Below are 13,053 nucleotides of genomic sequence, written 5' to 3'. Positions count from 1 at the left end.
TAGAGATCTTCTGGGGAAGAAAATCTAAACAAGTGACATTTGCTTTGCTGGCTGAAGTGTAAGACAATAAGGAAGAGGAGCTCTTATTTAAAAACAGAGCTCTTTAGCCAAAGATAGAGCCTGGCTGAAGTTAGTGAGAAAACTTTGAGATGAGACCTGTGAATATGAAGTTCATAAGCAGAAATGGAATGAAATCCTGGGACTGCTGAATCCGCAGTGACCCTCCTCATGGGCATGGTCATCCCTGTCATCCATGATGAAACCTAACTGCATTAATTTTTCTTGGAGGAAAGGCTGTCCACATGTGAACTGACTGTTGTTCACAGCACTTGGGCTTCTCCCCGGGCTCTAAAAATAGTGTTTGGCTGTGTTCCCAGGTGGTAAAAGCAAAATCTTTCATGCTTAAGGGATGACAGTGGAGGAAGGAAAACAGAAGGCAAATCAGACCTGAAAGATGGACAGGATCTGAGCACTAGGAAAGAAGAAGACAAGAAAGCACAGGGGAGCTGTGGGGCAGAGGTGCTGCCATGCTGCTACGGAGTGGCAGCCATCCCACCCTCCCTGGCAGGGAGATTCCCACCCAGCCTAAGGAATCGTGGCTGGGGGGGGCAGTGGGTGCAGAGCCAGGCTGGCCTCAGGTACGGGAGGCACAGCCTCCTGCTCTGATCTGAGTGACTCATTCAAATAGGTGGGCACAGATCTTTCCTCAAGAAGATGAGACAAAGAAATTTTCAAGCAGCTCCAACAAGCTTAGCTTTGGTCTTGCTAAGCTGAACATGCTCTTGCTATTTTCAACTCACTGCCTTAGGCAAGCAGACTGAGGAGGCTACGGGGTGTGGAGAGGGTTCTTACCAAAGCAGACAGGGACATCGTGGGACTGCTGTAACTCCTTTTGTACACCAGTAACTGGCCTCCTTCCTCTGTCCTGGGACATGACCTGCCACCCCTCCTTGAGTGTCCCAGGCAATGGGCTGCTGGGAATTAGTCAGGCTGCGATCCAGAGCAATACCCAGATGCCAACTCTTGGGAAAGCCATTTCAAAGCAGGATGTCCAGCTGTGTGCTCCACCACTAAATAACAGGGCTGCATGTGAGGAACAGCTGACAGCCTGGCTCTCCTGAGGAACCATAACTTCTGCAGGGAGCTATGCTGAGCTTTGGCAGCAAAGAAAAAACCCAGCTATTGCTTTCCTCTGCTGTGGTGTTCAGATGCAGAGCTGACCCCCCTTCCTTTCCACACAGGATGGGGAGAACGGCCTGGAAAATACTCCAGCCCTCAGGCTTCACTTCTCATAGGCAAACATGCTCTTTACCTCACTGCTATCTTAAACAAATATTTCTCCAAGAATGTTGTCAGGTCTCTAGTCTGATGCCATTAATTGATTTCCATTAAACAAGAGGACAGCTTATGTTCCAGATAAAATACTGCCTGCAGATCAGCCCCTCAAACCCCTATTGTTGCTAATGAACTATAATGTGGATCAGCTCAGTGCCTCTTCCAGCTGGTACAACTTGTGCAGACCACCTGGGTCTTGCAATAAAGACAGAGAAAAACAGTGTAGGGTGTTTCTTGCTGGCTAATTAGTATCTCCAAGCAAATTCGGCCAGAAGTGCAGTTTCAGCTGCTGTGGGAGAAATGAAAAAACACAGAAGTCAGGGGTTTGATCATAGTCCAGAGCACTGAGAGGCCATTTCTTGACTGCCAGTTCAAGATAAATACCCCATCACTGCTCTCTGCGCTCAGGACTACGCAGCCAAATTAGTGGCAGTCACAGGGATGCAGGGTCCTGGCATTTACCTTACTCATGAAAAAGGTGTCTTAGATAGTAATTGAAAGCCCGGGTTGGCATCAGCACAGGAGAGCACACTTCAAAACCAAGCTCCCAGCTTGTGTGAGAAGGATTTGCATGTGCTCCGCTGCTCAGCTCACCCGGCTGTCATGGATCTGTGTTTCCATGACTCGCCGGCCCCTCCTCTGGCTCCGAGCACTTGCAGCTGAGCTCTTTGGCCAAACAGCCCTTGCTGAAATGTCAATACACTACTGGGACGCTGGCTTGCAGGGTTCATCATGGTTTCCAGGCAGTGCATGGCTTTGTTTCTCTGCTTTCTGCTACTGATTCCTCTTTCTCTGGATGCAGGTATGTCACAGGATACGGCTGTAATTATGTTTACTGGCAATGGGCCTCTCTCCTGTTGCTCTCATGTAATTTTCATTGCAAGTGTTGATTGAGATCTGTTGCATGTTTGTCCTGCCTCTGGTTGTGTCTGTTAGTTATTCTGAGGCTCTTGCTTGCTCTCAGTGATGGCCTCCACGAGCTTATTTTGCCAACCAAGGAAAAGCACCTCTATACTGAGAAATGAATCTGTTGTCTCACTGCACAGGCAGCAGGCAAACCATCATCTGTCTGCCCACTACGCGAAAAAAGGAACTTGGTTTAATTGTTATTTCCTATTGAACTGTGGTATTTTTCAAGGCAAAGAATCAATAGCTTGCCATTCAGCTGGTGAGAAATTAAAGAGGTGAGAATCCACCCTGTTCCAGCAGCGGTAGAAGGCAGTGAGGTGGTAGCTCTTTGGTGGCTCCAGCACATGTTTGAAAATCATCTCTCAGATTAATAAGGCAGCCCCAGTGCTTTCAGATTCCCAGTCAGGCGTTGACTGGGTCTCCTGTATTGCAGTGAACAAAGCTGGAAAAACACACAGCAAAGCCGAACACGTTCCAATGCAAATAAGTGGGGAACACCCAAATCAAAGCAGGAGGATGTTCCCTGCCACGCACCCGGGCGTGCTCCTCGGTCAGAGTCTGTGCCTGTGCACTGGTACATGTGCCATGTGTCTCACTGTAAGGTTAATTAAAAGCCTTTAAAGAAAGTCATATTAAATGCATACAGCCTGACTTGAAATTATGGCAGACAGATCCGGCTGACATTCCTACAATGGACAAATGTTTATGAAGCATCCTGGGATAAATTCAATGCATGTCACCACAATATTTTACTTCTTCAAATAACTTTGAAATATAGGGAAAACTGCCAGTATTTTGCATGTAATTTGGCAAATGTTCTGATTAGACACCTCACCTGACTCTTCAGGACCTGTGTTTGGGTGCTTGTTGGTGAGAACACATGAATCTTGTCCTTCAGCGACCACCTCAGGGCCTTTCTAGCAGGTAGGAGGTAACTCCTGCTCTCTCTGGGTTGTGTAGTGGAGAATGTCTTGGGGGAAAGGCAGGTGATATGCATCAGCCTCAATCCCCAACTCAACCCAGAATCCCAGATGAAAGAGTTAAAACTGCTGAATGTAAATTGTAGTAATGAAGCTCCAGAACTTCCCACTGACATGGAGGACAAAAAAATGCAAAATGAAGTGTTTCAAAACTTGTGCTGTGTAGTACATGGAGCAAAAGTACATCACAGCACGGGGACTTCTTGTTCCTTATCCTGAATTACAGTGGGAGGGCATAGTTGTGTGATGTGCTTGTACCTTGAAGTTCAGGAACAAGGTCAACGTGATGATAATGCCATTAGCTCTTTCAGTACACACTTTTGTCAGCTGGAAACCAACATAGCTCTAGGAAGCAAGCTCTGCTGGTATCTGCTGTCAAAGCTATGTACCCATTGTCTTTCCAAAACACAGCACAAATGCACAGGAGGAAAATCCCTGTGACTGTGGCCTGTGGTGTTGGTTCCTCCACTAGGAAATGCAAACAGCATAGCCCAGACTTCCTACATACCTTAACATAGCCTTTTTAACAGAAGAAAACCAAAGATAAACATATTCCAACAGTGGTTTTAAAACTGTGGTCTGGTAGTGGTGGGATAAGTCCCTTCTACAGATCCAAAGGGTCTGAGATAACAGGGGTGAGGAATGGAGTGCTGGGGAGTTAGAGGTGATTGTGGTCCACTTGCCACCAAGTGACTTACTGTAGAAAATATGGGAAAGCCAGGTGTTGCCATGTACATCAGCACTAGGTGAGCTTCTCAGCCGCTACACCTGAAAGAAATGGGGCTGCGTGTGCTGAGACGCGCGATGGTGCTCCAGGAGCCAACGACACACCACACTGGTGCAGCTTTGCCACCTCCCTTCAGGCTGTGGCCTTCAGCTCGTGTGCTGCCACTTCACCTGAGAGGCAGGCGGTGAAAGGAGGCTCTCCCACATTTACCCATTTCTTTTCTAAAGGGTCTCAGGAAAAGCTCAAGGGGCAGGAAAGGTTTCTGGGGAAGCGGCACCCCTGTCCTCCCTCCCCAGGGAGCGCGGCTGTCGGGCAAACAGAGCACGCCCCTGTTTTTCAGTCTTTCTAAAGAAAGAAGAGGCAAGCAGCATTTTGCAAAGGAAAAGACGAGCCAACAGCTTCTTCGAAGAGATAAAACTGGGGTCACTGGAGCGAGAATGCATGGAAGAAAAGTGTTCCTTTGAGGAAGCGAGAGAGATTTACCATGACGACGAAAGGACGGTAAGTAACACCAGGCTGGGCGAGCGCTCACTGCCCCGTGGGCTCCCACTACTCAAGGGTGTGCTTTGTCACTTTCAACAGGGACAGCAAAAAAGCACTCTCTGTCTTGCTGTCTGCACCTTTCTCTTACACTTATAGGGGCACGCACCACAGGAGTGAGTTGCAGGAGGGGCCCCCCCAGGCAGTACCAATCTGGGAGACGTTGGGAAAGTTCCTGCTCCCTAAGTCATCTCCCCAGGCTCCCAGTAACTCCTGGCCTGACAATACCTGAAATTATTGTCTTGTGCAACGTCTGTTTCAGTCAATCCCACCTCTGCTATCCAGAGGTTATTGACGGATAACCTATTTGTGTGTATTACACAGTGTCCTCCTCTATTGGTGTATGAGAATAATGTAGAATCTAGGAAATAATATAGATATTTTATGGATATCAACCGTCCTGAATTATAAAGGCACAAGAGGCATCACTGTGACTGCCTGCAAAACCTGTGCTACAAGGGCTGTAGGACTTAACCTAGGTTAATTTTTCTTTAATTAAATCTCACATCTTTTTCTTCCAGAAAGAGTTCTGGCACATCTATTCTGGTATGATGTTTCGGGATGTTCTAGCACCTGCAAAACCACCCCCACTGCTGCAGCTCTTCACGTGAGCCAAGCTGACACTGAATGTTTTTCAGACCCTGACCAGTGTGAATCCAACCCCTGCCAGAACGGCGGGAGCTGTGATGACCAGTTTCAGGATTACGTGTGTCGCTGTCCCATCGAGTATGAAGGGAAAAGCTGTGAAATAGGTCAGCTCTTGCATAGCTTAACAAAATAAAAATGTCATTATCATTTCAAATGCAAGCCATTGAGATAAACAGCAGCAATCATTTTCATTCTGCTTCATTCTGTCAGTGACAGCTATGGTTCACACTGCCTGCAGTGCCGTGTGATGGATCTAACCAGCTGGTAGTCAGGCACTGCAGGTCACCAAGACAATTAATATCTTCAGATGAATTTGTAAAAAAAAAGACTTTTTTGAGTGGTCTGACAGAAAATGAGGAATTTATTTCCTACACAAGTGCTGAAGTTACTTTGGCTTAGCAGATCAGAGCAGGATGTAAGTGAGAACTACGCTGCGTAAGAATCACACAACGTCCAAGGGGTCAGTGGTTAGTTAAGTCTAGTTAAGTCTTCCCATTGATTTCAGTGGGCATTACATACTCAGTGTTACACCCTCAGAACATGCTGATCCCAGACAAGGATTAGGCACTTGTCAAGTCTAACCAGACCATCTCAACACTCACCACAGAGCACCCTTCTGCCAAATGGCAAAATACAAAATGGTTCTGTTTTTTCAGTCATGTATTATGATGGTTACCACACAATTTCAACACCTGAAGACAGCTCAGATACTGTATCAATGCAGACTGGATTAATTTTAGGTGTATGTTTCTAAGGCATAGACTTTTCCTCCCTAATCCCTAGAGATCCAGCTCTGTCAAATGGAAGGCATTTTTCATGCAGCCACCTCACATAAACCATAGAGATCTGCTCTGCTGCCTCGCTTCCCAGTCAGCGTTTCCCATTGCAACTGAGTCATGTGAAGCACCAAAACCTGCACTTGGAAACCTAAATACTCTCTTTCTGACTCCAGCCCCGGCTGACAGGCTGAGGTGCAGGTATGACAACGGTGGCTGTGAGCAGTTCTGCACTGACCAGCAGTCTGACCGGCGCGTCTGCTTCTGTGCCGACGACTACGCTTTGGCCAGCGACGGCGTCTCCTGCCTTCCCCAAGGTAAGACACTACACCAAGTCTCAGCCAGCCCTGGAAGAAAAGTTCTCAACACATACACATCAGAAGGGGTGCAAGGGGCCGTAGCCACCAGCTGCCCAGCTCTTCTAGTTTAGAGCAGTTGGTTTGGGCTTCTGGTGGAAGGTCAGACACCCCAGAAAAGCAATCCAGGAAGAGTGCACAGCGAGCAGGGAGCCTTTTGGACCCCTCCTTCCTGGCCCCAGAGGTAAAATATTTGGGGAAAATATTTTTGGGGCAGCACTGTATCAGTGAGGATGGATTTCATTGTGTATTTATGTCAGGAGAGGAGTCAAGATAGGAAGATGCCAATTAAAACCAGGCAAAATAAGTTATTCTTTTTCTTAATCTTTCTTTTTTCTTTCCTATTTGGTAGGACCACGACACTTTTTATATTCCTCTAGACACTACAGCTACACTACATTACTACACTACAACTCTTACTCATCCAACAAGATAAATTTCAACTGGGACTAGGATACCACAAGTTAATTATTTTTCCAGTACATAAGCTGGCACCTCACTCTGCTGTAGATGTCTATTTCAATTACTGTATTAGAGGTGAAAAAGAGCCCCCTGGGATATGAAAATAACAGTCAGAGCTGTAGGGAGCATGCAAAGTAATCCTGAGGGTTACTGGCCCTTCTACATACACCTCAGTGGAGCACTCATGCATAGAACTGATAATGACAAGCTTGCTATTTCATTAGAAAACAGTAAGTCTAGTGAGGTGCTTATCCCTTATTAGCAGATTCTGCAATGTCACGTGATGGGGGAGCTGCTTTTGTTAAAAGCTGAGAACAATAAAACCAACATTCCCCACAGGCTTTTAAGCATGTCTGCCTCTCTGAGGAAGCTGTATTTGTTGCTACTTGCTTTTTGGGGACCTAAACATCTGTAGCACTGACCATGTGTTGCAAGAAGACAAACCAGACTGCCAGGCCCTTCACTGTCCTTCTGTCATCTCTCAAAGTGTCCCTTCCAAATGCCCAAACTTGTGCTGCCCTGCATCTGGCATCAGAGGGGATGGGTTTGTGTTACATCTATGCTGACCTGGCACCAGCTGCTACCAAAGATCCTGTCCTGTTTGCCTATACCTGTAAAATCTTGACGCTCCCTTTGCATCAGCGAAGTAATTGGCACGTTCAGGATATTACAGATCCATGAAGCTCTTGGATTCAACTCAGCACAGGGGCCTGGCTCCCAGAGTGATAGGCAGTGAGTTCTCCTCCTCACAGCATTAACGCGGAGTGGTCTTGTTATTGCTGGCTGGAAGGGATGGTGTGTTCAGTCAGGGCCAACTGCATCCTGGGCTGCATCAAAAGAAGTGTGTTCAGGGAGGTGATTCTGCCCCTCTACTTTGCTCTGGTGAGGCCACACCTGGAGTTCTGTGTACAGTTCTGGTGCCCTCAGCACAGGAAAGACATGGAGCTGTTGGAGAGGGTCCAGAGAAGGGCCACCAAGATGACCAAAGGACTGGAGCACCTCTGCTATGAAGACAGGCTGAGGGAGTTGGGGCTGTTCAGCCTGGAGAAGAGAAGGCTCCAGGGAGACTGTATAGAGGCCTTCCAGTACCTGAAGGGGCTACAGGAAAGCTGGGGAGGGGCTTTTCACCAGAGAAGGCAGTGATAGGACATGGGGTAATTGTTTTAAACTGAAAGAGGGGAGATTCAGGTTAGACATCAGGAAGAAATTCTTCACCATGAGGGTAGTAAGGCACTGGAATAGGTTGCCCAGGGAGGTTGTGGAAGCCCCGTTCCTGGAGGTGTTTAAGACCAGGTTGGATGAGGCTTTGTGCAGCCTGGTCCAGTGTGAGGTGTCCCTGCTCATAGCAGGGAGGCTGGAACCTGATGATTTTTAAGGTCCCTTCCAACCTTAGCCATTCTATAATTCTATGATAAGGATGTACTAAAACCACCAAGGCTTCCTCAGCACTGCAGCAGATTTGATTCTCTTATTGCCAATCTTCACGATTGCTCAAGCTAAAAACGGGCCTTGAGCTGAGATATGCAGTCTGGAAGTAACAATAATGCTCTGGACCCTAGGAAACTGGGCACAGTCTCCCAGGAGGCATACCAGAAGGCACAGCAGATCTGCTCTTAAATGATCTTCAGGTCCACCCAAACAAGGGATAGCAAGCTGCACATTCCATGCTTCAGCCTGTGTCTCAACATGCTGTGGATGTTGTACACTTGGTACAAACGAGTTAAAGGCAGCATGGCTCCTGAAAATATGTAGGCTCCAAAGCTTGACAGAGTAATTTCTACTCTCTAGCCTGCAGCCCACCATCATTGTGGTGACACAAATCTTAAGCAGGTGTATTGTTTACAAACTCCTGTGGTAGGAGAATATATGTCAATGATACTGAGTGGGTCTGCACTCTATTTGTAAAAGCATTTCTGGCTCTTTTCAAACAAAACGACTCCCTACCTGCTGAGCTGTTTTAAATTACTTTTAAGAACCCACGCTGTCAGATGAGAAACCAGTTTTTCAGCTAACATAACTTCACTGAAGACCTCACACATTTTACTGTGAATTCAGTGCAACAAAATCACACTTGCTGCCCTTTGGTTTGTTTGTTTGTTTTTCTTCTTTTTTTTTTTTTTCTTTCCAGTGAAATACCCATGTGGAAAAATACCAGTGCTGGCAAAAAAAAATGCAACTGCACAGGGAAGAATAGTAGGTGGTTTAATTTGCCCACCAGGTGAATGTCCATGGCAAGTGAGTTTTCAAAAATCTTTCATTGCCTTTTTTTTTTTTTTCCTTATGGAACCACTATCTTAAATTCATAGTTTTAAATCTATTGGGTTAAAAATTCATAAAATGTGCCAGGTCTGGACAACCAAATTCCTGCTTCATCCATAGCCAGATGATCCACCTGGTTCAATCATGCACCTTAGCCTTGTTCTGGAGTGCCTGCTTTCATCGGAGTGGAGTGGTGGTAACACAACCTCCTCTGTCTCCTCAGTCCTTACCCTTACTGCCAGGGATAGACTCTTGGCCATAACAGGCAGAGTCTATATGACAAGATGGAGAAAATGCCAATGGAAAGACTCCCCCTCCTCCTAAATTCTCCAGACAACCAGCACCATGATCTCAAAGGCAGTTGCATGAAATGACAGAAGGAAGCAATGTACCTGACCACTGAGATTTGGGTCATTTAACGTGACACATCAATTTCTTTTATGTTGGCAGGCCCTTTTAATACAGAACCAGGTAGAAAAGTGTGGAGGTACCCTGCTTTCCCCAGAGTGGGTGGTCACTGCAGCTCACTGTTTGGAATTCACTCATCCTAAGCAGCTTCGGGTGAGACTGGGTATGTATCTTCCCCTCCTCACGTTATCGAGCTGTGGCTGTGGTGGCAGCTTCTCATCCTGGCAAACCAGAAACAAAGACAAAAATGCAGGCTTTGGCAGAGTAAGGGAATTGTCCTTAAGAAGCGTCAGATTAGAAACCCCCCATCTCTGCAGACTCCTGAGGAACCAAGGAGCTGCTGTCTGACGTGACCCACGACTTGTAACTTTTCCAGGTGAGCACAAGATAAATGACGATGAGAAAACTGAGCAAGAAAGTGGAGTTGCCAAGATGATCATCCATGAAGGATACACGATTGGACAGGTGAATAACGATATTGCCCTCCTCAGGCTGGAAACACCTGTGAATCTCACCGACTACGTGGTGCCAATATGCTTGCCTGAAAGACGGTTTGCAGTGCACGAGCTGTCCTCCATCAAGTTCTCCACAGTGAGTGGATGGGGACGTCTCCTAGACAGAGGTGCCACCTCTTATGTGCTGATGAGGGTTGATTTGCCACGTGTAAAGACACAAGAATGTGAAAAGGAGACCAATCTAAATATTACAGAGAATATGTTCTGTGCAGGAGACCTGACCGGTGCTAAAGACTCCTGCAAGGGAGACAGTGGTGGACCTCATGCTACAAAGTACAAGAACACCTGGTTTCTGACTGGGATTGTCAGCTGGGGAAAGGGCTGTGCAGTCAAAGGCAGCTACGGGGTTTACACAAGGGTATCCAAATACATCGACTGGTTGAAGAAGCACATGGACTCATGATGTTGAATCAGGGCATTTCCAGGTTTGTGTCATTGTCCCTCAATCCCTCTGTGCCCCTTTCCTATTGAAGCATTTCTTTGTTATCTCAGATATGTGATACATGTGATACACCCACCCCACTATTACTAATTTGAAATGAGCCTAATGCCTACTTTAACATATAAAATAACTTCCCTGTTGGTAGTGTTTGTAAACTTACGTGTCTTGTCAAGCAGGCACAGAACAGCTATAACGAATCAGGCTCAGAGTCCCTCTCATTCTGCATGCACTTTCTGCTAAGGGACAGAGCTAGATGCTGGAGAAATACTGCCAGCAACACACCAAGCAGACCATGATTCTTCCTCCAGCTGCCCTCCCATTTTCTGGTAATCAGTGATGTACAGACTTCCTGAGCCAGAAGTTGCATGAGGTTGAACAGTCACGAATGAACCTGTTGTCCACAAATGTATGCAATCTCTTTCAAGCACATTTATGCTTCTGGCTTTCACAACTTCCCATGCTGATGGATCCTGTAATGCAATAATGCAATAGCAGAAGAAATAGAAAAAGTGTTTGTTTTAGCTTATGTTAAAGTAGCTTTTTCCAACAGTTGCGGTGGCAACAGGTAGATTTGAGGGGGAGGAAGTGTAGAGAGTCTCCAGGACAAGAAAGCTGGGAAAAGGTTAATTCCACATTTACAGGTCTGCCATGAAAATTTGATTTTAGCCTTCTTCTACCAAGCATTGCTGCTATTATTAAGGCAATTAAGTGTAATGTTTAACCCTGTATTTATGAGTGGTGTAGAATGCCACTGATTTAATCTCATCTTTGCCTTGGTATTACGTTTGTCAATACAGAAGAGGGCAAAGGAAAGGGAATGTTTGTCTAATATACTGTCCAGCATAATCTAAATCATACTGTGTGTCACAAGATCTGAAGCCAGAACAGAATAATTGTCTGACTATCTACAGAACACTAGCCAAAGACCATTCCTTAAAGCCCTAGTGAATAAACTGTAGAGCCTGAAGAGCTCTGAAAACATCATCAATTGTATCATTCAAAAAAATGTACCTTCTAATCTAAGCATGAAAAAATGAGGGAGCTAAAACTGACCATGAGATTAGACAACAGTTTGAGTATCTTATGCAAAACTTACACTTCGGACTGATTTAAATCATGCTGGATATCAGTTCAATCAGAGAAGCTTATCAGCAAGTAGGACACTTAGAATGCACCACACTAAATTATTAGGGGAAAAGATTGACATTATATGGCACATATACCATGCAATACTCCCATAACCTGCTTCTTTACCTAAAACTACACTGTTCCTCTAAGTAGTTAACTAAATTGGGGAAAAGCAGCAAATTCCAGAGACCTGAGAAACAAGAGGTCTTACACTATGAAAACATAGCCCAGAGGTTCTTACTACTCCTAAAAGGAAAGCCTATATGCCAGCAGAGCACATTCCCAGGGAGGACAGCAACCAGGAGCAGTGACCAACAAACAAAACCTAATTTTTAATGAGACAAAGCACTCAGCATTGCAAAATCACCCCTCCAAAGCCCTCAAGCTAGAATAGTTCAGGGTTTTCCATGCTCTGTAGGATGATTTCCTCTCTGTAACATTCCAGTGTAAATATTGACATTTAAGAACAAATCATCATCTTGCAGAAAAAGGGCAAAACGCTGAAAGAAAACAACCAGTACTCATGGCTGCACAGAGTGACTTTTCCAAACCAAAGCTGCGTTTTACGTACGTTTTTAATACAACAGCAGACTCTGGAAGCAGTGAAGACATGGACTTCACAGTGCAGAGAGACCTCATCTGAGGGACAACCTCCCAAAAAAGGGAGGATGGAGACCGGATCCTGGTGATCCCCAGGCCAAGGTCACTGAGCAATGGGTATCAAAAGCAGGGAGCCAGCCAGCTGTGGTGTTGGGATGTGGGAAATGTGGGTGGCAGCTGCCAAGGAGATTGGGTGCTTTCATAGAATCACTGAGTGGTTTGTTGGGGTTGGAAGGGACCTTAAAGTTTATCCAGTTGCAACCCCCCTGCATGGGCAGGGACACCTCTCATTAGATCAGGTTGCTCAGAGCCCCATCCAACCTGCCTTGAACATCTCCAGGGAGGGAACAGCCACAGCTTCCCTGGGCAACCTGTGCCAGTGTCTCACCACCCTCACAGAAAAGAATTTCCTCCTAATGTCTGACCTAAATCTCCCTTCTTCCAGCTTTGATCCATTACCCCTTCTCCTCTCACCTACAAGCGCCTGCAGAAAGTCTCTCCCCAGCTTTCCTGTAGCCCCTTCAGGTACTGGAAGGCTGCTACGACATCTGCCCGGAGCCTTCTCTTCTCCAGGCTGAACAACCCCAGCTTTCTCAGCCTTTCGGGGTGGGACCCCGGCTTTGCCCCTGCTGCCATCTCTGGCCGGGGCGACCAGCCTAGGGCAGGCGCTTGTTATTCAAGTGACGATTCGCCTCCCGCCCCAAAATAACAGGTACAATTAAACAAAACTTCCTTGGATTTTAAACAAAACAAAACCAAAACCAGACCCTCAGCAGCAGCGGGCACCCCCCGCACCTCCCGTCTGAGAAATCCCGCGGCGATTTTCCCCGGCGCTTCCGCTATTTCTGGGCAGGGTGAAGCAACGCGGCTTCAGTCTCTCTCCCCGCCCGGAGGGGTGAAGGCTCCGGCTCCCGTCCCGTCCCGTCCCATCCCGTCCCGTCCCGTCCCGTCCCGTCCCGTCCCGTCCC

At 46.6% G+C, this 13,053-nt stretch overlaps 1 protein-coding gene across 1 annotated transcript in view; it reads left to right on the top strand.

Annotated features, from left to right (window-relative positions):
• Positions 1–2,067: 2,067 nt before the first annotated feature.
• LOC104389023 (coagulation factor X-like) overlaps positions 2,068–13,053 on the top strand; it is a 24,687-nt gene continuing 13,701 nt past the window's right edge. The window contains exons 1-8 of the mRNA XM_009997965.1: positions 2,068–2,137; positions 4,292–4,452; positions 5,013–5,037; positions 5,130–5,243; positions 6,092–6,232; positions 8,862–8,968; positions 9,443–9,563; positions 9,777–10,316. Of these exons, the coding sequence (XP_009996267.1) occupies positions 2,068–2,137; positions 4,292–4,452; positions 5,013–5,037; positions 5,130–5,243; positions 6,092–6,232; positions 8,862–8,968; positions 9,443–9,563; positions 9,777–10,316 (1,279 nt within the window). The remainder of the gene's footprint in view (positions 2,138–4,291; positions 4,453–5,012; positions 5,038–5,129; positions 5,244–6,091; positions 6,233–8,861; positions 8,969–9,442; positions 9,564–9,776; positions 10,317–13,053) is intronic.

Source organism: Chaetura pelagica, unplaced genomic scaffold (genome assembly GCF_000747805.2).
Source record: "Chaetura pelagica isolate M959 unplaced genomic scaffold, ChaPel_1.0 scaffold123, whole genome shotgun sequence".
Taxonomy (NCBI): Eukaryota; Metazoa; Chordata; class Aves; order Apodiformes; family Apodidae; genus Chaetura; species Chaetura pelagica.
The sequence above is the reverse complement of the archived record's forward strand: the minus strand, read 5'-3'. Positions and strand labels throughout refer to the sequence as shown.